This window comes from Oncorhynchus tshawytscha, linkage group LG26 (genome assembly GCF_018296145.1).
Source record: "Oncorhynchus tshawytscha isolate Ot180627B linkage group LG26, Otsh_v2.0, whole genome shotgun sequence".
NCBI lineage: Eukaryota > Metazoa > Chordata > Actinopteri > Salmoniformes > Salmonidae > Oncorhynchus > Oncorhynchus tshawytscha.
In genome coordinates this window covers 35,705,185-35,728,051 of record NC_056454.1, presented here as the reverse complement: position 1 = coordinate 35,728,051, position 22,867 = coordinate 35,705,185, and the positions used below count along the sequence as shown (strand labels likewise).

The 22,867-nt window shown below is 43.1% G+C and overlaps 1 protein-coding gene across 5 annotated transcripts in view; it reads right to left on the bottom strand.

The window, feature by feature from the left end:
• Nucleotides 1–22,867, bottom strand: part of LOC112225574 (unconventional myosin-Ib) — a 177,317-nt gene that overhangs the window by 6,366 nt on the left and 148,084 nt on the right. For 3 of the 5 annotated variants that reach the window (XM_042306525.1, XM_042306526.1, XM_024389656.2), the window contains 14 exons: nucleotides 20,436–20,498; nucleotides 19,945–20,145; nucleotides 18,778–19,004; nucleotides 18,370–18,570; nucleotides 13,167–13,260; nucleotides 12,077–12,226; nucleotides 11,481–11,549; nucleotides 11,289–11,375; nucleotides 10,817–10,903; nucleotides 6,780–6,866; nucleotides 5,965–6,039; nucleotides 5,506–5,640; nucleotides 5,138–5,244; nucleotides 4,803–4,935 (listed from right to left, as the gene is read on the bottom strand). In XM_042306525.1, coding sequence (XP_042162459.1) covers nucleotides 4,803–4,935; nucleotides 5,138–5,244; nucleotides 5,506–5,640; nucleotides 5,965–6,039; nucleotides 6,780–6,866; nucleotides 10,817–10,903; nucleotides 11,289–11,375; nucleotides 11,481–11,549; nucleotides 12,077–12,226; nucleotides 13,167–13,260; nucleotides 18,370–18,570; nucleotides 18,778–19,004; nucleotides 19,945–20,145; nucleotides 20,436–20,498 — 1,716 coding nt within the window. The remainder of the gene's footprint in view (nucleotides 1–4,802; nucleotides 4,936–5,137; nucleotides 5,245–5,505; nucleotides 5,641–5,964; nucleotides 6,040–6,779; nucleotides 6,867–10,816; nucleotides 10,904–11,288; nucleotides 11,376–11,480; nucleotides 11,550–12,076; nucleotides 12,227–13,166; nucleotides 13,261–18,369; nucleotides 18,571–18,777; nucleotides 19,005–19,944; nucleotides 20,146–20,435; nucleotides 20,499–22,867) is intronic. The other 2 variants (XM_042306527.1, XM_042306528.1) reach the window with 1 other exon arrangement.

Here is a 22,867-nt window from a genome sequence, read left to right as displayed (position 1 = left end):
TATATATATATATATATATATATATATATATATATATATATACACATATATATGTACATACATATATATATATATATATATCAGTTATGAATCTACTTTACAAGGGGTGTAGAGCCTGTCTTTACATTTTAAGACGTTTTTTTGGCCACTTCAGTTAAACATTAGTAAAACATAGGCCTATGGGGCTACATGATGTGTGCGACTATGATTTGAAAAAGTACAAAAACAAGGCATAGTTTCTTATGCTGGGCATCATTCACAAGTGACAATATATTTTTCACAAGTGATAAGCTAATATTTTCACCCATCAGACTATTCTTGATTTAATCTGGTCTTTACAGATACTAAATTAGATTTAGAAATGAACCAGTATTATGCACTTGTATTGAAACAGGGGCAGCGGGAAAAAAATACATACTCTATGCATTTAAATAGCAAATGGAGGACACTTTTCCCAGTGGTTCATTTTCATGCCAGCCAGGTAGGCAATACTCCTGTTGTAAATATAAGCAATGTGCTTAAAATTAGGAATGTTGAGAAAAATATAGTAGGCATAGACTATAGAAAGCTGATGGGATCCTCATATTTTTCTTAACAGCCATCACGCAATTGCATAGCATATAGAAAATGTTGTGCAACATATGATTAGATTTTCGAATACATTTGCATTGATGTCAGAGTGATTATAGGGACAATAGAGTGCCGAGTACTAGGTAGTTAGCAAGTTTGGTAAGCTACTAATGACCAGCACCAGCGCTTGGAGAAGCCTAATTACCGTGACTAAATGGTCATGTGAAATTTGACTGCCTTCATGACAGCCGGTGTGGCGGTAATACGGTTATCGCAGCTGCAGCGAAATGCTTATGTCTCTAGCTCCCACAACGCAGCAATCCAAAAAATTGGATTTAGTCACGGTAATTACCGCTGCTACTCGCTGTTTATTATCTATGCATAGTCACTTCACCCCTACCTACATGTACAAATTGCCTCTAACCTGTACCCCCGCACACTGACTCGGTACCGGTACCCCCTGTATATAGCCTCGTTATTGTTATGTTATTGTGTTAATTTGTATTATTATTTTTTACTTTAGGCTACTTGGTAAATATTTTCTTAACTCTTCTTGCACTGCACTGTTGGTTAAGGGCTTGTAAGTAAGCATTTCACAGTAATGTCTACACTTGTTGTATTCAGCGCATGTGACAAATAAAGTTTGATTTGATTAGATTTACAAAAGAACAAGAAAATAAGCCCTTACACTCGTGGGAATTGGCCTATATGCATAGGTCTAAATTGAAATGTTTGTTGCTGAAGAAATATGGAAAGCATATGCATAACCATGGTAGAAAAAGGGAACAGTTAAGAGATGGGAAAATATTTAAAAGGTGACAGTTCATCTGTCAAGACTGAATCCTAACATTACACTACTGATTTTATGTTCATTTTACATTTACTGTACTCAATGCACTTGTTGATAATGAAATCAGAAAATACATTCAGTAACAATAAGAATATTTTTGAAAGATTTGGGGTAGGTGCAACATAAGACAACAATGACAATGGTTTAAGTGAGAAAACTAACTGGTGTTTCCAAGTGGCCACACAACTCCAAAGTGTGCACAGTTCCAAAGTAATTTCAATGCACTTGAAGACTCTTCTTTGAGTCATACAACTATAGGTTGCTTTTTTGAGCTCTCCTAGCTGTGCTGTTGCAGAACTAGAGCAAGCACACTTGAGGTTGTTTTCTATTGTCACGCACAGCATTCAAGTTCAGAATGGCTGTCAGTCGAAACCCATACAGAGCTGTGAAGAAACCCTGAGCTCTGACACGTATAGCATCTTACTGCACAGTCATTGCATTCCAATTTATGCACTCACCAGTTTCCAAATCTGTAATTGGCAACCCGTATATGGGTATGAGTGTAAGGGCTACGACACAACAGAATGAGCAATGAGTCCAGAATATAAATATACACTCAGTGGCCAGTTTATTATGTACACCCATCTATTATTGGGTCGGACCCCACTTTGCCTCCAGAACAGCCAGAATTCCTTGGGGCATGGATTCTACATGGTGTGGCGTTCAAACATTACTCAATTGGTATCAAGGGAGCTAGTGTTTGACAGGAAAACAATCCCCACACCATTACACCACCAGCCTGTACCATTTACACCAGGCAGGATGGGGCCATGGACTCATGCTGCTTACGCCAAATCCTGATTCTGCCATCAGCATGACACAACAGGAACTGGGATTCATCGGACCAGGTGATGTTTTTCTACTCCTTAATTGTCCAGTGTTGGTGATCGTGTGGTCACTGGAGCTGCTTCTTCTCATTTTTAGCTGATAGGAGTGGAACCCTGTGTGGTCGTCTGCTACAATAGCCCATCCTTGACATGTACTGATGAGTTATAAGTTCCAAGATGCCATTCTGCGCCATTATTTGGCTGTTAGCTTGCATGATTCTTGCCATTCTCCTTCAACCTCTCATTAATGAGCTGTTTTCGCCCACAGGACGGCCGCTGACTGAACTTTTTATTTGTCGCACCATTCTCTGTAAACCCTAGACACTGTTGTGCGTGAAAAGCCAAGGATGCCAGCAGTTTCGGAGATACTGGAACTGCCGCGCCTGGCACCGATGATCATACCACGCTCAAAAACAGTAATTTAATGCCTTGATGTCTGTCTGCTTGCTTCATATAGCAAGCCACGGCCACATGTAGGAGCAAGCCATTTTCATTAACGGGGTCGAGAACCTAATAAACGGGCCACTGAGTGTAGTGTGTATATGAATATTGTGCATAGACAGTAATTGAATAGCAAATGTACTGTTTGTACAGCAGTAGTCATGGCTAGAATACAGTATATACACATGCAGTGCCCCCGGAAAGCACTCCGGGATTTTGACTGTGCTTAGCTCCATTCACTTTATTTTTCATCTCGAAAAACTCCACAGTCCTTAATGATTACAAGCATACCCATAACATGATGCAGCCACCATTATACTTGAAAATAGAGAGAGCTGTACTCAGTAATTTGTTGTGTTATGTTTGGGGCAAACCCAAAACTTCATATTGCCACATGTAAACTCAGCAAAAAAAGAAATGTCCTCTCACTGCGTTTATTTTCAACAAACTTAACATGTGCAAATATTTGTATGAATATAACAAGATTCAACAACTGAGACAAACTGAACAAGTTCCACAGAAACTGAATAATGTGTCCCTGAACAAAGGGGAGGGGGGGTCAAAATCAAAAATAACAGTCAGTATCTGGTGTGCCACCAGCTGCATTAAGTACTGCAGTGCATCTCCTCCTCATGGACTGCACCAGGTTTGCCAGTTCTTGCTGTGAGATGTTACCCCACTCTTCCACCAAGGCACTTGCAAGTTCCTGGACATTTCTGGGGGGAATGGCCCTAACCTCCACCCTCCGATCCAACAGGTCCCAGACGTGCTAAATGGGATTGAGATCCGGGCTCTTCGCTGGCCTTGGCAGAACACTGACATTCCTGTCTTGCAGGAAATCACGCACAGAACGAGCAGTATGGCTGGTGGCATTGTCATGCTGGAGGGTCATGTAAGGATGAGCCTGCAGGAAGGGTACCACATGATGTCTTCCCTGTAACGGACAGCGTTGAGATTGCCTGCAATGACAACAAGCTCAGTCCAATGATGCTGTGACACACCGCCCCAGACCATGACGGACCCTCCACCTCCAAATTGATCCCTCTCCAGAGTACAGGCCTCGGTGTAACGCTCATTCCTTCAACGATAAACATGAATCCGGCCATCACCCTCGTTGAAACAAAACCACGACTCGTCAGTGAAGAGCATTTTTTGCCAATCCTGTCTGGTCCAGCGAGGGTGGGTTTGTGCTCATAGGCGACGTTGTTGCCGGTGATGTCTGGTGAGGACCTGCCTTACAACAGGCCTACAAGACCTCAGTCCAGCCTCGCTCAGCCTATTGCTGACAGTCTGAGCACTGATGGAGAGACTGTGCGTATCTGGTGTAACTCCGGCAGTTGTTGTTGCCATCCTGTACCTGTCCCGCATGTGTGATGTTCGGATGTACCGATCCTGTGCAGATGTTGTTACACGTGGTCTGCCACTGCAAGGACGATCAGCTGTCTGTTCGGTCTCCCTGTAGCGCTGTCTTAGGCGTCTCAGTACGGACATTGCAATTTATTGCCCTGGCCACATCTGCAGTCCTCATGCCTCCTTGCAGCATGCCTAAGGTATGTTCACACAGATGAGCAGGGACCCTGGGCATCTTTCTTTGTGTTTTTCAGAGTCAGTAGAAAGGCCTCTTTAGTGGCCTAAATTTCCATAACTGTGACCTTAATTGCCTACCGTTTGTAAGCTGTTAGTGTCTTAATGACCGTTCCACAGGCGCTTGTTCATTAATAGTTGATGGTTCATTGAACAAGAATGGGAAACTGTGTTTAAAATGAGGATCTGTGAAGTAATTTGGATTTTTACAAATTCTCTTTGAAAGACTTTGTCCTGAAAAGGGGAGTTTATTTGCAGTATTACTTTAGTTTATTGCCTTGTTGCAAACAGGATGCATGTTTTAGAATATTTTTATTCTGTACAGGCTTCCTTCCTTTCACTCTGCTAGTATTGTGGAGTAACTTCAATGTTGTTGAGCCATCCTCTGTTTTCTCCTATCACAGCCATTAAACTCTGTTTTAAAGTCATCATTGGCCTCAGTATTGAATTTGTCGATCTGATTTTGCAGATGTAATGTACTTGTCGATCTGGTTTTGCTGAGGTAAGGTAATTTTGAGAAAGGTACTTGCCTTGCCGTTGGCCCGGTTTATCTTGTTCACCACGTCAGCCAGTAGCACCTTCTCCTCCACAGCACTGTTCAGCTTCTGGTACTTAGGGTTCTTATGGATCTCTAGATAGTCTCCTTTGAAAGGCTGGCTCACGCTGAAACAATAATAATGCATGCATTTTATATAGCACTTTCCATGGACCGAAGAACGCAACAGAGAGGAACCCGCAACAATGCATAGACTATACTCAAGAGGATTTTGTTTGCCAGATTCACTGCTTGGAACATTAGTTTACAACATTAGCTTTACATCAAACGTGATGTAATGTATTAATCAAAAATGACGATATGATATACCTGCTGGGGTACAGAGCCTTTTTGTTCTTGAAGATCTCACTGGCCTCCAGTTTCTCCTCGTACACAGCCTTCTTCTCCTCTGTGAACTGGCCCCGGTGCTTCTTGCACTGATCATTCAAAATACACATATTTCACTGGGAAGTTCGTTATATTGATGTCCCCCGTACTGTAAACTATAAAGCCAGAGTGCAACACTGGTTATACATCCGTACAACCAGTTTACAACCAGGTTGTAATCTGGTTATAATGGCATCATATTGACCAGATTTGCACGCTGGGTAGTGTCATATACTGTTTGACTCTTATAATAACCTGTAGGATCTGTGATGACCACTTGAAAGAACTGCCAAAGGTAATAACTAACTGACCCTCCAGAGGTGGAAGATCCTCCTGAGCTCAGTGTGAGCTCCCTCCAGGAAGCTGTAAGGCTGGGCCGACCAGGTGTTGTCTATGGGTGACATGGAGGGCACGGTAGTCTTCAGACCCAGGAAGTACTTCTGCATCTGAAGGGAGACCGGCATATATTCAATACCTTCCATTCAGACTTGGATTACTGTTAAAATTCAGGAACATATAGAACCGGTTTCCCGGGCAAAGATTAAGCCTTGTCCGGGAAACATGTTCAATGGAGATTCTCCATATAAATGGCTTTTTAATGCAGGACTAGGCTTAATCTGTGTCTGGGAAAACATCCCCTTAGTGATTCAAACAAACACTGTCCATCAATGCTTAAAAGGGATGGACAGCTCCTTCATGCTAGCCTGGTCCCAGATCTGATTGTGTCGTCTTACCAACTCGGACCAGCTTACATTCACGCTCCCACTTACGATTCTCTGGATGATAAAGCAGTAGATCTTCTTGCCAGCGTTGGCCCTAAAGAACTTCCTGTACTCCCGGCGAACCTATAACCAAGGAGACAACTGATGATCATCACCATAGTGATCTGATTTGAGGCATGACATCACAACAACACTGATTGACATGACACTAGAACAGGGCTCTCCAACACTGTTCCTGGGGAGATGTCCTCCTGTAGGTTTTCACTCCAACCCGTTTTAATTAAACCAATGAATCTTATCAAGGGTTGTAGAAAAAATCTACAGTAAGGAAGGTTGGAGAACCCTGCACTAGAACAGGCAGATGTGGTTAGTTAAACAATGAACCCAACGTACAAAGTCATAAAATATTATATGTAAACTGTTGAGCACTCAACTCAACTTTAATCATAATGGGATTTTCTCCCAAATGGTTTTGCTAAAATGAGATTTAAATCACACTGATTGGAGTCAGTTAATCGTTAACAGGTTCGGAGAGCTGCTCTGTGATGTGCAAAGGTGGCGTGCACATTGTGCAGTCAATTAATGAGAGGATTGGGGTCACTCAGACTACAATAATACTGGTGAAAAGGACAAGATAATGGAGTAGATATAGCATCAGACAAAGTGGAAGAAGGAGAAGAAGGAGCGGCTGGGCAGGGCAGGGTAGGCGGGAGTGGCTGGAGGGTAGGCGGGAGTGGCTGGAGGGTAGGAGGGAGTGGCTGGAGGGTAGGAGGGAGTGGCTGGAGGGTAGGAGGGAGTGGCTGGAAGGTAGGAGGTAGTGGCTGGAGGGTAGGAGGGAGTGACTGGGCAGAGGGCAGGTATACCTGGAGTCCCCGCCAGTAGGCCCAAATGACGGCGACGGCGTGCTTACGCCTGGCCTCCTCCTTCAGGCACCTTAGCTCCCTGCGTGCCTGTCAGGAAGGAGGTAAAGAGAGGGAAGAAAATTGTTAAAATATGGGAATAATAAGAGACTGATATGGAGGAGGAGATACTGCCTTGTGTGGGAACACACATCACACAAGAGCCCGGTCTAGTTAAGAGCCTGAAGATAATTTAACCCACTATGGGAAGAATGCAATTATCATGAAATAGACTACAGTATTAGTAAATGTCTATGTACTGTACATCTATATTAGCAATAACTTTTTTGATTGAAACAGATGGCTGTGTTGGGCATGAGCAAAGTACACAGTTCAAAGTTCACAAGTCAGTACGCAGGTTTCTCCAAGGTTCCATACACTGCACACTGAAAAAAAATGAATCACTGCAAGCCTCAAGGAATCAGCAAGCAAAGAGTCGCAGCATGCAAAAGGTGAGGCTTGGGCCTCAGGGAGGAATAGAAACACCACATCCCCAAACATCCTGACCTTTGATAACAAAGGAGGAGAAATCAATGCCAGGATAGCTGAGTGTGTTGGTGGTTTGGGGTAGGGCAGGCGCAGGCTCTATTCAAGGTTCCAGGCACTGTGTGTGGGTGATGCCCCGCCTCCCCCAATTTGAGTCTGGATCAGCTATAATCCATCAGGCTGCATAGCAAAGAGGCTTAAGTGACTATCTTTACCACACCCCTCCCCCATCCATCCCTATTGCCCAGGCCTGTCCATTATCTACCAGAGCCAAGGGTCACCAGACCTCCAGCCATCTATTTCTAGATCTTTTCCATTAAACCATTCAAGGTTAGCCAACAGCACCTAGTTGGGCTGAGAGAGCCAGAAGGGGGGCTTAGGGGACTTGTTCCATTCCAGTAGGTTAGGTGACTTCCCCCCCATTTCAATTCTGTTTTGGCATGCGATGGGACATTGGATGAGGGTTTGTAAGGCACCTTTTCATGCAATATCGACAGGATGGGTGGTGGTAATGGGGAGGATAGCTAGAGACCTTTTGGGGTCTGCTCAGACCAATGTTTAGCTAATGCAGGGGTCTGGCATCGGTCTGGGTTTATTGATGGCGAAATGGGGAAATGGCAGGTGAGCGGCGGGATATGGATGGCTATTGTCGACGACAGGCTGCTTTCCAAATACCTTGGTCCCCTGCCAGCCAGCCCAAATGACAGACACAGCGTGCTTTTCTCGCGCCTCCTTCTTTAGAAACCGCAGTTCTCGCCGAGCCTGGGGAAGTGGTGGGGTTTATGGTTTGTGTTTTGGAAAGAATATACCCGTTGGGATGGGTGTTGGTAGCAATAAGAAGCAGACAGAATGTGTAGCCTACCCCACAATGAAGTAGCAGAAAGATTAAGGCAATGAAGGATAACATTAACTAGTCTTTGGAGCTTATGACTGAGTGATAGGAATTAGCACCATTAGTACAAAGTCCAGGTTTCCCTGATGTAGACAGAAGTTAATTGTATCTAATATCAAATATATTGATGAAAACTTTGTGACTACTGTGTATGGCTATTTGATAACACATTAGAACTTGGCATGGTCTGTTTTAGTAGAACAGCTCACATAAATCACTGACGCCACTCTGATTCAGTGGAAGTACTGTGGGCTTTTCCCAGGCTAAGAGACGAGATCCACCAATTAGATGGGCCAATTAGTCGCGTGCGTCGGTCATGTATCAGACTTGATAAATGTGTCAACAAAAGGCATTTGATGATTATCTGGTCAGTTTGTCCGTAAAGCCTTTAGATAAGATGTTGCTGAGATACAAAATAGTGTCAGAGGTCTTCCAAAGATAGCAGTACTGTGTCATCAGTTGACTGCATCCCGTGGTTAAAGGCCCATCAAATATGACATGTTGTGCATGGACCGTTTTAAAGGATTATATGTGGCCTCTTAAGCAAAGAATGTCACGCTAAATTGATAAAGTGCGAATGGTAGCATAGGTGCTATGTTGATAAGGGCCTAGGTTATGAACGGTGGCTCTCTATTGTGATATCTAGCAGATAGAATACAGTCCAATCTCAGCATGGTCTATTCTCAGAACTAATGCATCAAAGTGAACACATGATACCCATTTTGATTATCTAATGCAGCCTACTGTACATCAAGTCTCTCACATAGTAAGAGATTACAGCGGAATGCAATGAAAAACTTCATCAAGAAAACAACAGACCAAGACAATAGTGGGTTGTAGCACTTTCTGTTGTTCCTAAAGGAAGGAAGTAAGGAAGGTTCCATTGCAGTAAAAAAACAGAGGCTGCTAGCATAGAGAGGTTTATAGTTTAAAGTAGAGGTCGACCGATTAATCGGCAGGGCTGATTTCAAGATTTCATAACAATCGGTAATCAGCCTTTTTGGATGCCGATTATATTGCAATCGAGGAAACTGCGTGGCAGGCTGACCACCTGTTACGCGAGTGCAGTATCGAAAGGACCTTGTGGCTGCAATGAGCCAAGGTAAGTTGCTAGCTAGCATTAAACTTATCTTATAAAAAACGTTACCTACACATAGTTTTTGATATTACTAGCTTAACTATCTTGTCCTGCGTTGCACATAATCAATGCGGTGCCTGTTAATATATCATCGAATCACAGCCTACTTCAACTTTGCCAAATGGGTGATGATTTAACAAAATCGCATTTGCAAAAAAAGCACATTTATTTGCACAAATGTACCTAACCATAAACATCAATGCCTTTCTTAAAATCAATACAAAAGTTTATTTCTTTAAAACTGCATATTTAGTTCAAATAAATGTATATTAACAGGCAATATTAACTAGGGAAATTGGGTCACATCCCTTGCGTTCAGTGCAAGCAGAGTCAGGGTATATGCAACAGTTTGGGCCACCTGGCTTGTTGCGAGCTGTGTTTCTTCCTAACAAAGACCATAATTAATTTGCCAGAATATTACATAATTATGACATAACATTGAAGGTTGTGCAATGTAACAGAAATATTTAGAATTAGGGTTGCCACCCATTTGACAAAATACGGAATTGGCTCCGTATTTCACTGAAATAAACGTTTTGTTTATGAAATGATAGTTTCCGGATTTGACCATATTAAAGACCAAAGGCTTGCATTTCTGAGTGTTTATTATAATTAAGTCTATGATTTGATATTTGATAGAGCAGTCTGAGCGGTGGCAGCAGCAGGCTCGTAAGCATTCATTCAAACAGCACTTTACTGCATTTGCCAGCAGCTCTTAGCAATGCTTGAAGCACAGTGCTGTTTATGACTTCAAGCCTATCAACTCCCGAGAATAGTCTGGCAATACTAAAGTGCCTATAAGAACATCCTATAGTCAAAGGTAAATGAAATAGTCGACGCGTCATTATTCCTATAGTAACTACAACCTAAAACTTCTTAACTGGGAATATTAAAGAACTGGGAATATTGAACCACCAGCTTTCATATGTTCTCATGTTCTGAGCAAGGAACTTAAAAGTTAGCTTTTTTATATGGCACATATTGCACTTTTACTTTCTTCTCCAACACTGTTTTTGCATTATTTAAACCAAATTGGACAACTTTCATCATTTATTTGAGACTATATATAATTTATTTATGTATTATATTAACTTAAAATAAAAGGGTTCATTGTTCATTCAGTATTTTTGTAATTGTCATTATTACAAATATATATAAAAATCGTCCGATTAATCTGTATCGTTTTTTTGGGTCCACCAATAATCGGTATTGGCGTTGAAAAAAATCATAAAATCGGTCGACCTCTAGTTTAAAGGGTTAAAAATATGTTACTGGGTAACCCTTTCAACAACCTCCAAAATGACACCTATTAAAAGGGAAAATAAAACATGAGTTACAAACAATGGTAGACCAGGGGCGACATTAGTGGACCATGGGACAACAGAGGGATGAGGAGGAGCCATGTCAGTTTCAAGGGGAGGGGCGGGACATGGGGGATGACGGACAGCTGGGACGGCAAAACACGATGGCAGCAGACTTAAATACCTTGGTCCCCTGCCAGTATGCCCATATGACAGACACGGCATGCTTATTCCGTGCCTCCGTCTTTAGGCGCCGCAGCTCCATCCGGGCCTGGGGGTGGCCAGGAGGGTGGAAGGATAGAGGGAGCAGGGAGGGAAGAGTGAGATGAGGGAAGAATTAGAGGGGGAAGAGAGTGAAAAATAGTGATAAAAAGCAGCGGTCGTAAGATCAGCCAGCAGAAGACGACTAGAGGGGAAAAAGCTGTGGAATTGCTCTAGTTTAGCTTTTAGTATAGCTGGGAGACCTGAGCAGAGCCATGTCTTAAAATACTGTATTTCCCTACCTGGCTCTGTCACAGACAAACCTTGTAAAAGCAAAAAGTCAGTGGATGCCAATAATCAGTAGTCCATATAATTTTCTTCCCAATATCTTCATTCTACACATATTTACATGGTCTAATTGTTATGTTGCCATTAGGTAGTGTTTGAGCCAGTACCTGAGTCCCGTGCCAGTACGCTGCAATGGTAGTCACTGCCTCCTTGCATCTCTTCTCGTATTTCAGCTGTCGCAAGATCTTGCGGGCCTGGAGAAAAACAATTTGTTTAAAAACATACCTTTACTGCAATGTTATCAAAGAAAAATGCATGCATTCTTATAGTGTTTGACTAGCATGCTGACATAAACATACCTTCCACCCTCTGGTGAAGGACTGCATCACTAGTGTAGCGCTCTTGATCTTCTCATATTTCTTTTGTTGCTGAAACAGGACAAGGCAAAAAACACTGAGCTCAATAGACAAGTAAATTCAAATTTCAGTAATCTAAAATCTATAGCTAGCATAATACAGATGTGGTAACTTAATTTGACCACCCTGTTGCATGACATTTCCTGAATAGTAGGAAATGTAAACTTGTAGTGTATTCGAGTTTTAAAAAGGCTTCTAAAGTTTGTAATTTTCACTTTAAAAAAATGCAGACTTGATTTGCCCTAAGTAGAAATGTATCAACCCACACAAAAATGTCCATTAATTATGATCCACACAATAATTCACATTTCCTGTTACTGCAGTATTATTTTCCTGCTGTGAGAAACTGGTTAAATGAAGAACCTACACCTGTACAACAGCTCCAGAAATGAATAGGAGAGGAATCATGATTCTCTTCCTGCCTTTCCCCTACTGATTCTGAGAATCATCCAAACTAGAATTTCTGGAAAACCTGGGGACTTTGGGAAAGTTGAAGTTGTGTGTGCCTGCATGTCCATAGTTGAGACAAGCTAACTCACTGCATATCTGCGGTACCAGGCTGCTACCACCACCTGGCTTTTCTTCAGCAGGAGGAAGTGAGTACGACACTTCCACCCCCGGTAGATCTTCTGAATCAGGGTGGCCAGGTCCTCCAGACACGCCCTTCTCCTCTCCTCCAGGGTGAACAGCTGGGGACACAGGAAGAGGGTGGGCATCAAGAGGATGATAGGAACATCAACATGTACTATGATACTAGGGACGCCAGCATAGTCTGTACAATTTAGGAATGAGCGGACATGTTCAATGAGACAGGATGCCATTTTAGAACAATATTGTGTGGTTTTGGAAGCGGCACAAGATCTTGAGATTGATAAGGGGCTTCTATATGTGCCCAAACAGTTCCTCCACCTCAAAGACAGATCTAGGGGGTGGGAGTTCAGTGACCTAGACTAGACCCCACCCTACCACCAGCCTGACTGAACCTTCACTGTACAGCTGAGAGATGGAGATACCTAGCTAATCTGCTAAAGTACAGTAGATCAAAGATAAGGACAAACCCCTTTGAGATCAGGCTTTGTTTAGGCTGGCTCCTGGACTGACTAAAGAGTATGTTGTTCCACCCACCACTGCAGTTTCTAAAAGCCCATGATGCTATAGAGACTAGGCCTAAATGTTCCTTTTTTTTCCCACATGCTCCTATCTGAGCCGCTGTATAATGGATAAGTGAAGCCATGTGTTCTCAGAATGTTCGATAATGTTGGTTAAGCGTCGTAATTAGTAGAGGGGCACGACTTCCTTCTTCTAGAAGCCTTTTAACGCAGGTCAAACATGAGAGCATCAGCCAACTGGATTCTGGCATTAGTCTATCTGTACATGAATACATCAGTCTCCTCACATTTATGATCTATGGCTACATCTTCTGTACTAATAAAACTGGACAAATGCCAGTTACAGAGCAGGCTGCTCTTTCCAAGGTTAAGGGTTACCGCCAAGGATGTGACTTGTTATAATTTTTAAATTTTTAATTTAAACAATCACGTAGTACCATTAATACTATCCAACACAGTAAGAGGGTCCAGATCAACTGGGTGTGTCTCTGCAATATCATGTTATATCATGTCATGCTACCGTTCTGGGGTTCCTGATGAAGATTTTGGAGCGTCCGTAGGCAAACTCCTCAGCTGGAACAGAACAGTCTGTCAGCAGCACCTCCACTCCATCCCTACAAGGAGACAGAGGTACAGCTCTTGACTATTCTGTTACGACCCTTCTCTTAACTAGTTAGACATGTGTCATGTACATGATTAAAGATACAACATGGGGACAGTTATGATGAAGCGGAAAGGACAAAAGATAGGGGGCTAAAGGGAGAGACAGACCGAGGGAGAGGAAGAGACAGAGGGTAGATGGATCGGATAAGGCAGAGAGAACACAGGCGGCAAGAATGCCATTCTAAGACGATAACAGTCTATATCTGAAGTAACATGTGGAAGGAAAACATGTTGTAACCTCATGAACCACTTACACACCATATAAGGAGTACACAAACTAGACACCAAATATGCTGTCGTGTATAATCCACATCAGATAGGAATCGATGTAATACATTTTAGAGATAGGTATTTGAAATTATTTCACTATTCAAATGATATGGGCTCCCAAGTGATTGGGGCTCAAGCGTGGCATAATGGTCTAAGGCACTGCATCTCAGTGCAAGAGGTGTCACTATAGTACCTGGTTCGAATCTAGGCTGTATCACATCTGGCCGTGATTGGGAGTCCCATAGGGTGGCGCACAATTGGCCCAGCGTCTTCCGGGTTTGGCCCGAGTGGAGTAGGCCGTCATTATAAATAAGAATGTTCTTAACTGACTAGTTAAATAAAGGTTAAATAAAATTTAAAAATATGACATAAGATATCCGGATAGTAACAAAAAAAATAGAAAATGTTTTGCTTTGACTCTCGACCAATCAGAATGATGCAAATGCATATGGCAGGGCCGGACATACTACTTTCTCCAGTAGTTTGGCTAAAATCAAAAGCGAAAGAAAAGGCTGATTTACGCCATGATAGAACTGATTCTGAAAAGGGTTTCTGGTCAGTGTTTTGCATTGATCTGTGCCATGTATTGTGGAAATGCTATTTTAAGTAAATACCGTTGTCAAATCAAATCAAATTTTATTTGTCACATACACAGTTAACAGATGTTAATGCGAGTGTAGCGAAATGCTTGTGCTTCTAGTTCCGACAATGCAGTAATAACCAACAAGTAATCTAACTAACAATTCCAAAACTACTGTCTTATACACAGTGTAAGGGGATAAAGAATATGTACATAAGGATATATGAATGAGTGATGGTACAGAGCAGCATAGGCAAGATACAGTAGATGGTATCGAGTACAGTATATACATATGAGATGAGTATATAAACAAAGTGGCATAGTTAAAGTGGCTAGTGATACATGTATTACATAAGGATGCAGTCGATGATATAGAGTACTGTATATACGTATGCATATGAGATGAATAATGTAGGGTAAGTAACATTATATAAGGTAGCATTGATTAAAGGGGCTAGTGATATATTTACATCATTTCCCATCAATTCCCATTATTAAAGTGGCTGGAGTTGAGTCAGTGTCAGTGTCAGTGTGTTGGCAGCAGCCACTCAATGTTAGTGGTGGCTGTTTAACAGTCTGATGGCCTTGAGATAGAAGCTGTTTTTCAGTCTCTCGGTCCCAGCTTTGATGCACCTGTACTGACCTTGCCTTCTGGATGATAGCGGGGTGAACAGGCAGTGGCTCGGGTGGTTGATGTCCTTGATGATCTTTATGGCCTTCCTGTAACATCGGGTGGTGTAGGTGTCCTGGAGGGCAGGTAGTTTGCCCCCGGTGATGCGTTGTGCAGACCTCACTACCCTCTGGAGAGCCTTACGGTTGTGGGCGGAGCAGTTGCCGTACCAGGCGGTGATACAGCCCGCCAGGATGCTCTCGATTGTGCATCTGTAGAAGTTTGTGAGTGCTTTTGGTGACAAGCCGAATTTCTTCAGCCTCCTGAGGTTGAAGAGGCGCTGCTGCGCCTTCTTCACAATGCTGTCTGTGTGAGTGGACCAATTCAGTTTGTCTGTGATGTGTATGCCGAGGAACTTAAAACTTGCTACCCTCTCCACTACTGTTCCATCGATGTGGATCGGGGGGTGTTCCCTCTGCTGTTTCCTGAAGTCCACAATCATCTCCTTAGTTTTGTTGACGTTGAGTGTGAGGTTATTTTCCTGACACCACACTCCGAGGGCCCTCACCTCCTCCCTGTAGGCCGTCTCGTCGTTGTTGGTAATCAAGCCTACCACTGTTGTGTCGTCCGCAAACTTGATGATTGAGTTGGAGGCGTGCGTGGCCACGCAGTCGTGGGTGAACAGGGAGTACAGGAGAGGGCTCAGAACGCACCCTTGTGGGGCCCCAGTGTTGAGGATCAGCGGGGTGGAGATGTTGTTGCCTACCCTCACCACCTGGGGGCGGCCCGTCAGGAAGTCCAGTACCCAGTTGCACAGGGCGGGGTCGAGACCCAGGGTCTCGAGCTTGATGACGAGCTTGGGGGTACTATGGTGTTGAATGCCGAGCTGTAGTCGATGAACAGCATTCTCACATAGGTATTCCTCTTGTCCAGATGGGTTAGGGCAGTGTGCAGTGTGGTTGAGATTGCATCGTCTGTGGACCTATTTGGGCGGTAAGCAAATTGGAGTGGGTCTAGGGTGTCAGGTAGGGTGGAGGTGATATGGTCCTTGACTAGTCTCTCAAAGCACTTCATGATGACGGAAGTGAGTGCTACGGGGCGGTAGTCGTTTAGCTCAGTTACCTTAGCTTTCTTGGGAACAGGAACAATGGTGGCCCTCTTGAAGTATGTGGGAACAGCAGACTGGTATAGGGATTGATTGAATATGTCCGTAAAACACACCGGCCAGCTGGTCTGCGCATGCTCTGAGGGTGCGGCTGGGGATTCCGTCTGGGCCTGCAGCCTTGCGAGGGTTAACACCTTTAAATGTCTTACTCACCTCGGCTGCAGTGAAGGACAGTCCGCATGTTTTCGTTGCAGGCCGTGTCAGTGGCACTGTATTGTCCTCAAAGCGGGCAAAAAAGTTATTTAGTCTGCCTGGGAGCAAGACATCCTGGTCCGTGACTGGGCTGGATTTCTTCTTGTAGTCCGTGATTCACTGTAGACCCTGCCACATGCCTCTTGTGTCTGAGCCGTTGAATTGAGATTCCACTTTGTCTCTGTACTGACGCTTAGCTTGCTTGATAGCCTTGCGGAGGGAATAGCTGCACTGTTTGTGTTCGGTCATGTTACCAGTCACCTTGCCCTGATTAAAAGCAGTGGTTCGCGCTTTCAGTTTCACGCGAATGCTGCCATCAATCCACGGTTTCTGGTTAGGGAATGTTGTAATCGTGGCTATGGGAACGACATCTTCAACGCACGTTCTAATGAACTCGCACACCGAATCAGCGTATTCATCAATATTGTTATCTGACGCAATACGAAACATCTCCCAGTCCACGTGATGGAAGCAGTCTTGGAGTGTGGAGTCAGCTTGGTCGGACCAGCGTTGGACAGACCTCAGCGTGGGAGCCTCTTGTTTTAGTTTCTGTCTGTAGGCAGGGATCAACAAAATGGAGTCGTGGTCAGCTTTTCCGAAAGGAGGGCGGGGCAGGGCCTTATATGCGTCGCGGAAGTTAGAGTAACAATGATCCAAGGTTTTTCCACCCCTGGTTGCGCAATCGATATGCTGATAAAATTTAGGGAGTCTTGTTTTCAGATTAGCCTTGTTAAAATCCCCAGCTACAATGAATGCAGCCTCCGGATAAATGGATTCCAGTTTGCAAAGAGTCAAATAAAGTTAGTTCAGAGCCATCGATGTGTCTGCTTGGGGGATATATACGGCTGTGATTATAATCGAAGAGAATTCTCTTGGTAGATAATGCGGTCTACATTTGATTGTGAGGAATTCTAAATCAGGTGAACAGAAGGATTTGAGTTCCTGTATGTTTCTTTCATCACACCATGTCTCGTTAGCCATAAGGCATACGCCCCCGCCCCTCTTCTTACCAGAAAGATGTTTGTTTCTGTCGGCGCGATGCGTGGAGAAACCCGCTGGCTGCACCGCCTCGGATAGCGTCTCTCCAGTGAGCCATGTTTCCGTGAAGCAAAGAACGTTACAGTCTCTGATGTCCCTCTGGAATGCTACCCTTGCTCGGATTTCATCAACCTTGTTGTCAAGAGACTGGACATTGGCGAGAAGAATGCTAGGGAGTGGTGCACGATGTGCCCGTCTCCGGAGTCTGACCAGAAGACCGCCTCGTTTCCCTCTTTTTCGGAGTCGTTTTTTTTGGGTCGCCGCATAGGATCCATTCCGTTGTCCTGGTTTAAAGGCAGAACACAGGATCCGCGTCGCGAAAAACATATTCTTGGTCGTACTGATGGTGAGTTGACGCTGATCTTATATTCAGTAGTTCTTCTCGACTGTATGTAATGAAACCTAAGATGACCTGGGGTACTAATGTAAGAAATAACACGTAAAAAAACAAAACACTGCATAGTTTCCTAGGAACGCGAAGCGAGGCGGCCATCTCTGTCGGTGCCGGAGGTTCAGGGCAGTCTGCAGGGCTGAATGAGCAGTGGTAGCTCAATGCACCTTTATAAAAACTACATTCAAAAGTTTGTTTTATTTAAATTAATAATTTAAAATGTCACGGTATATCCTTGTAGGTAAAAGTTTAGACAAAGCTTTTTCATTGTTAAAATAGGCCTCAAATTTTTTTCCCCCGCAAAAAAATGTACGCTCAGGTAACCAAATACTAAAGTCTGTTCGATTAACCGTGCCCATCCCTAATACCTTTACAGTGAATGCAACATGACTTAGAGTGATATTGGCACACAGCAGAGATATGGTGCATCTGCCTCAACATGCCCTGGACAAAGTAAAGGAAATTGCCGAGCTGTTAGATGGTCTGATAGTCACCCCAGTGCAACCAGATGTAGCCAACCCAAAACAGCTTGTTGACATCATTGTATCATGGTGGGATATGAATGGGCAATTCATCCATGGATGACTATACTGCTGTTGCTACATTGTTATCCAGTTAGAACACTGGTAAACATGGGAAAGGAAACTGTAAAAGCCCTTAGTGAAAACTGCTGATGTAAAAAGGCTTAATAAATACATTAGATTGAGGAAGAGGTAGTTATTTTTACTCGATGATCATCACATGGTAAATAAAATATTCCCAACAGGCAGATAATAACTACAGTGTTTCTGTAAAGGCAGAGCTGAGGTCATACCTCGCGGGTCCTCTCCAGTGAGGCCAGGTCTGCTTGCAGAGCATCTTGTACCGCTCCAGACAGGGCTCGTAGGGCTGGCGGAATGCATAGCCTGCCCTCCTCACACGCACATTCTCCATCAGACCCAGGTAACGCACCTGGTGACACACCAGTGAGTCGGTGAAGATGTGGGCTGCCTTCTTATCGTTGGGCTTGATGCACCTGAGGAGAACAGACAGACAGTCAGACACTATTGCATGGACATACAATGGTAGTCACTGGACCTGATCAGAGTTAACACAGATCTCAGAATACTGCCCCAAGGATCTTAGATTTTTTTCTGATCACAACACTGTTCCTTTTGAATACGTGATCCTCAGAGTGAACAGTAATTTACCTGATGTAGGTGGAGTTCTAGGTTTACTGTACCTGATGTAGTTGGGGTTCTTGGTCTGCAGGTTCCTCATTAGTCCCCCTACAGAGGCCTTGAACTGGAAGCCTGCGGTGAGGGGTCTTTTCAGATTGACCTTCGCAGGGTTTCCCTCAGGAAACAGCTGTCTCATCAGACTGTGGGTGGCCTTGTACATGGCCTGAGACAGGTCTCTGTACAGCAGGTCATTGTTCTTGTCTACAAAGCCCTCCACACGGTACAGCACCTAGACCACAAGACAATTATGAAAACACTAAGACAGTGATGAAAATACTCAGACATGAAGCACAGGAAAATGTGTTATTGCCCCATAAAAAGAACGACAGCCCAGAGAGGAGGAGTAGTAGTACTTTACTGTCAATCCTAAACTCATCCTGAGGAAATACTTGCCATGGATTGAATCCGATTAATACAAATGCAGCACTGTTTGTGGGGGATGTTGACCAAATGGGGATTATAAGTCTATTTACCCAGAGTGTCTTTAAAGCAGGATATATTCTGGGCTATTCTGGTCCATCATGTGTCAAGGAAAACCTCTGCATTACTGATATTTTTTTATTTTTACAATCACTGCATGTGATGCACTCCAGGTAATGCTCTTAACCCAATCTGCACGCCCCTCTCCACTCTGCTCGTGTGACTATTATCAGTATTGATCCCATCTTTTCTCCTCGCCAGTGATTACCAGAGTGTCATATCTAGGTTATACATGTCTATGATTCAGTTTAATTCAGGTCCCACCAGTGATTACCAGTGTCATATCTAGGTTATACATGTCTATGATTCAGTTTAATTCAGGTCCCACCAGTGATTACCAGAGTGTCATATCTAGGTTATACATGTCTATGATTCAGTTTAATTCAGGTCCCACCAGTGATTACCAGTGTCATATCTAGGTTATACATGTCTATGATTCAGTTTAATTCAGGTCCCACCAGTGATTACCAGAGTGTCATATCTAGGTTATACATGTCTATGATTCAGTTTAATTCAGGTCCCACCAGTGATGGGGTTCACTTATCCATTTAAATTCAGTCAAGTCAGGAAATAAACCTAAAATTGGACTTGGAAATTTCAGTTCACTTCCTGAATTGAAATGGAATTGACCCCAACCCTGGGTCCCACACAGTCTCCCAGTATATGTAAAGTGTGTTTCTCCTCCCTACTTTCCCAGCGTAGTGTTGGATGCGGAAGCAGCTGTGAGGCAAGCTGTGGTCTGTCAGGAACTTGGAGTTCTTGCTGAGGCGACTCTCAAAGTGCTGGTGCTCAGCACAGATGGTGTTGAGCTTGTCTAGGAAGGTGTCATCAGTCACTGTGCCTGGCCTGAGACATTCCTCATCCAACATGGCCAGGATACCATTCTGGTTCTGCAACAGAGAAGGAGAGGAGAGAGTGGGATTATTATAACACATTATTCTGAGAATACAATTTTCAAAATAAACTCTAAATGTACGATACAGTATTATAATTGTTCTAAACAAATTCAACTGTGATTACAGCCCAAAGTTAAACCATATTTGAGGTAATCATGTCTGGTCATCAGCGATAAACCATGTGTATATCATGGAAAAGTGTTAAGGTAATTATTCATGATTATTGTGAAATTGCTTTGTTTTGCTTTACAAGAATCAGATGACATTGAGGGAGACCAACTTACATTTTCAATGAGGTCACAGATAATGGCGTTGTTGAAATACTCAATGTTGGTCCATTCAATGCCCTGTCACAAACAGAGACCAAGAGTTTACAAACAGGTTACTATTTTCTCTTTTTCCCCACTAACTTTCACTTATGTCTTGAGCTTTCTAACAAAGCATTGTCCTGTAGTGTAATCCTGACCTCAACCTAGACTTACTTATACAGACCTGAGTGGCTTAAGAGATAAACCCACTGACCTTCAAGACTCTCAGACAGGCAGCTAACCAATGGGCCATAGAGTACCACAGTACGAGTCATAATACCCATATAACCTAGCGGTCACACACGGAAATGGTTCCAATCGTTTATCCACCATTCATTTTTCCCATAAGGGATTTTAGAAAACCTTCAAATAAGGGCTGTTCTGTGTAGGCTTATCCTGGTGTGATGTTCTGACAACTGTGTAAATCTCTCTAGGACAAGATTACTTTTAGCAATATATTTGCTTGTATTTACCCCCCCCCAAATTGAAATGCTAATTAGCTGCTAATGCGGCTAGCATAAAGAACTACAAATTCCATGATTCTGGATGAGACGAACGAATCAAGGCAAAGGCAAACTACAAGGCAAACTACATATTGTTAGCTAAAAGTAGTAATTCATTAATTTGCTACATTTCTTTAAGTGGACAATTCTGTGAAGTGTCTTGTGTAAGTTTTAAATTGACACAATACCTGTTAGCAAAGGTATCAGCTAGAGATGACATGCTAGAGCTTGCACGGATGTGTAGTCTTGCATGTCTAATGTTAGAAAAAAACTAATGGAACCATTTCCCTGTTTGACCGCTAGGTTTTAGGGGTATTATGACACCTCAACGGTGGGGCTCGATTTAGTCAACAACTTACAGAACAGAGAATCAAAATGCATCATACCGGCTGTATTTCTATAACGTGAAAGTTGTATTTACACTATCGTAAAAAAAACAACACTTATTTCAAAAATAAGGACATTTCTAAGTGAACCTAAACTTTTATACATTAAAATAACAAATTGATCAGAAATACAGTGCAGACATTGTTAATGTTGTGAATGACTACTGTAGCTGGAATATCTACATAGGCATACAGAGAGAAGCCCATTATCTGCAACCAAATAGTACCCGCAAAAGACCAGTCAACGTTAACAGTGAAGAGACAACTCCGCGATGCTGGCCTTCTAGGCAGAGTTGCAAAGAAAAGCCATATCTCTGTCCAGTGTCTGTGTTATTTTGCCCATCTTCATCTTTTATTTTTATTGGCTAGTCTGAGATATGACTTTTTCTTCGCAACTCTGCCTAGAAGGCCAGCATCCCGGAGTTTCCTCTTCACTGTTGACGTTGAGACTGGTGTTTTGCGGGTACTATTTAATGAAGCTGCCAGTTGAGGACTTGTGAGGCATCTGTTTCTCAAACTAGACACTAATGTACTTGTCTTCTTGCTCAGTTGTGCACCGGGGCCTCCCACTCCTTTACCTATTCTGATTGGCGCTGTTCTGTGAAGGGAGTAGTACAAAGCGTTGTAGGAGATCTTTTCTCACATGGAATAGTCTTCATTTCTCAGAACAAGAATAGACTGACGAGTTTCAGAAGAAATTTCTTTGTTTCTGGCCAATTTGAGCCTGTAATCAAACCCCCAAATGCTGATGCTCCAGATACTCAACTAGTCTAAAGATGTTTTATTGCTTCTTTAACCAGAACAGCAGTTTTCAGCTGGGTTATTAACATAATTGCAAAAGGGTTTTCTAATGATCAATTAGCCTTTTAAAATTATAAACTTGGATTAGCTAACACAATGTGGCGTTGGAACACAGGAGTGATGATTGCTGATAATGGGGCTCTGTACGCCTATGTAGATATTCCAGGAATATCAGGAAAACCAGGACATTTCTAAGTGACCCCAAACTTTTGAACGGTAGTGTGTATATATATAGAAAACTTGATTGCTGACAAGCAAAACATTGTGGGACTATATCAACAATGGATTACTGAAACAAATACTAAAAGATAGTTTTGGGTGGAATTTTCTTTTAAGCAGTTCACCATATCTGATAGTATCTAAAACATTTGTCTGGCCTGACTGACCAAAGCCATTCAGTCAGATCTGCTGTTGCTGGTTTAACACAGCTGTAGCTTGGGGTTTAAACAGTAAGAGTCCTTAAAATATATTTTATATTCAATGTATACACATTTATATACACTTCAATAATAGCACAAGACTCAAGAGCACAGCATGTTTCTGAAAGAGCGTGCCGAACCACAGGGCTTGGGTTGGGCTTTGGAGCGCTATGACATGTCAGGGCTGGTAACTGGTGGTTCTGGCCGACTTGGTCTGTGTGACAGACAGGGAGACCAGGTTTGGGGGCGGGGCTGGGTTAGCCATGTGGGGATGCGGATTCTGCATCCGGATTCTGCAT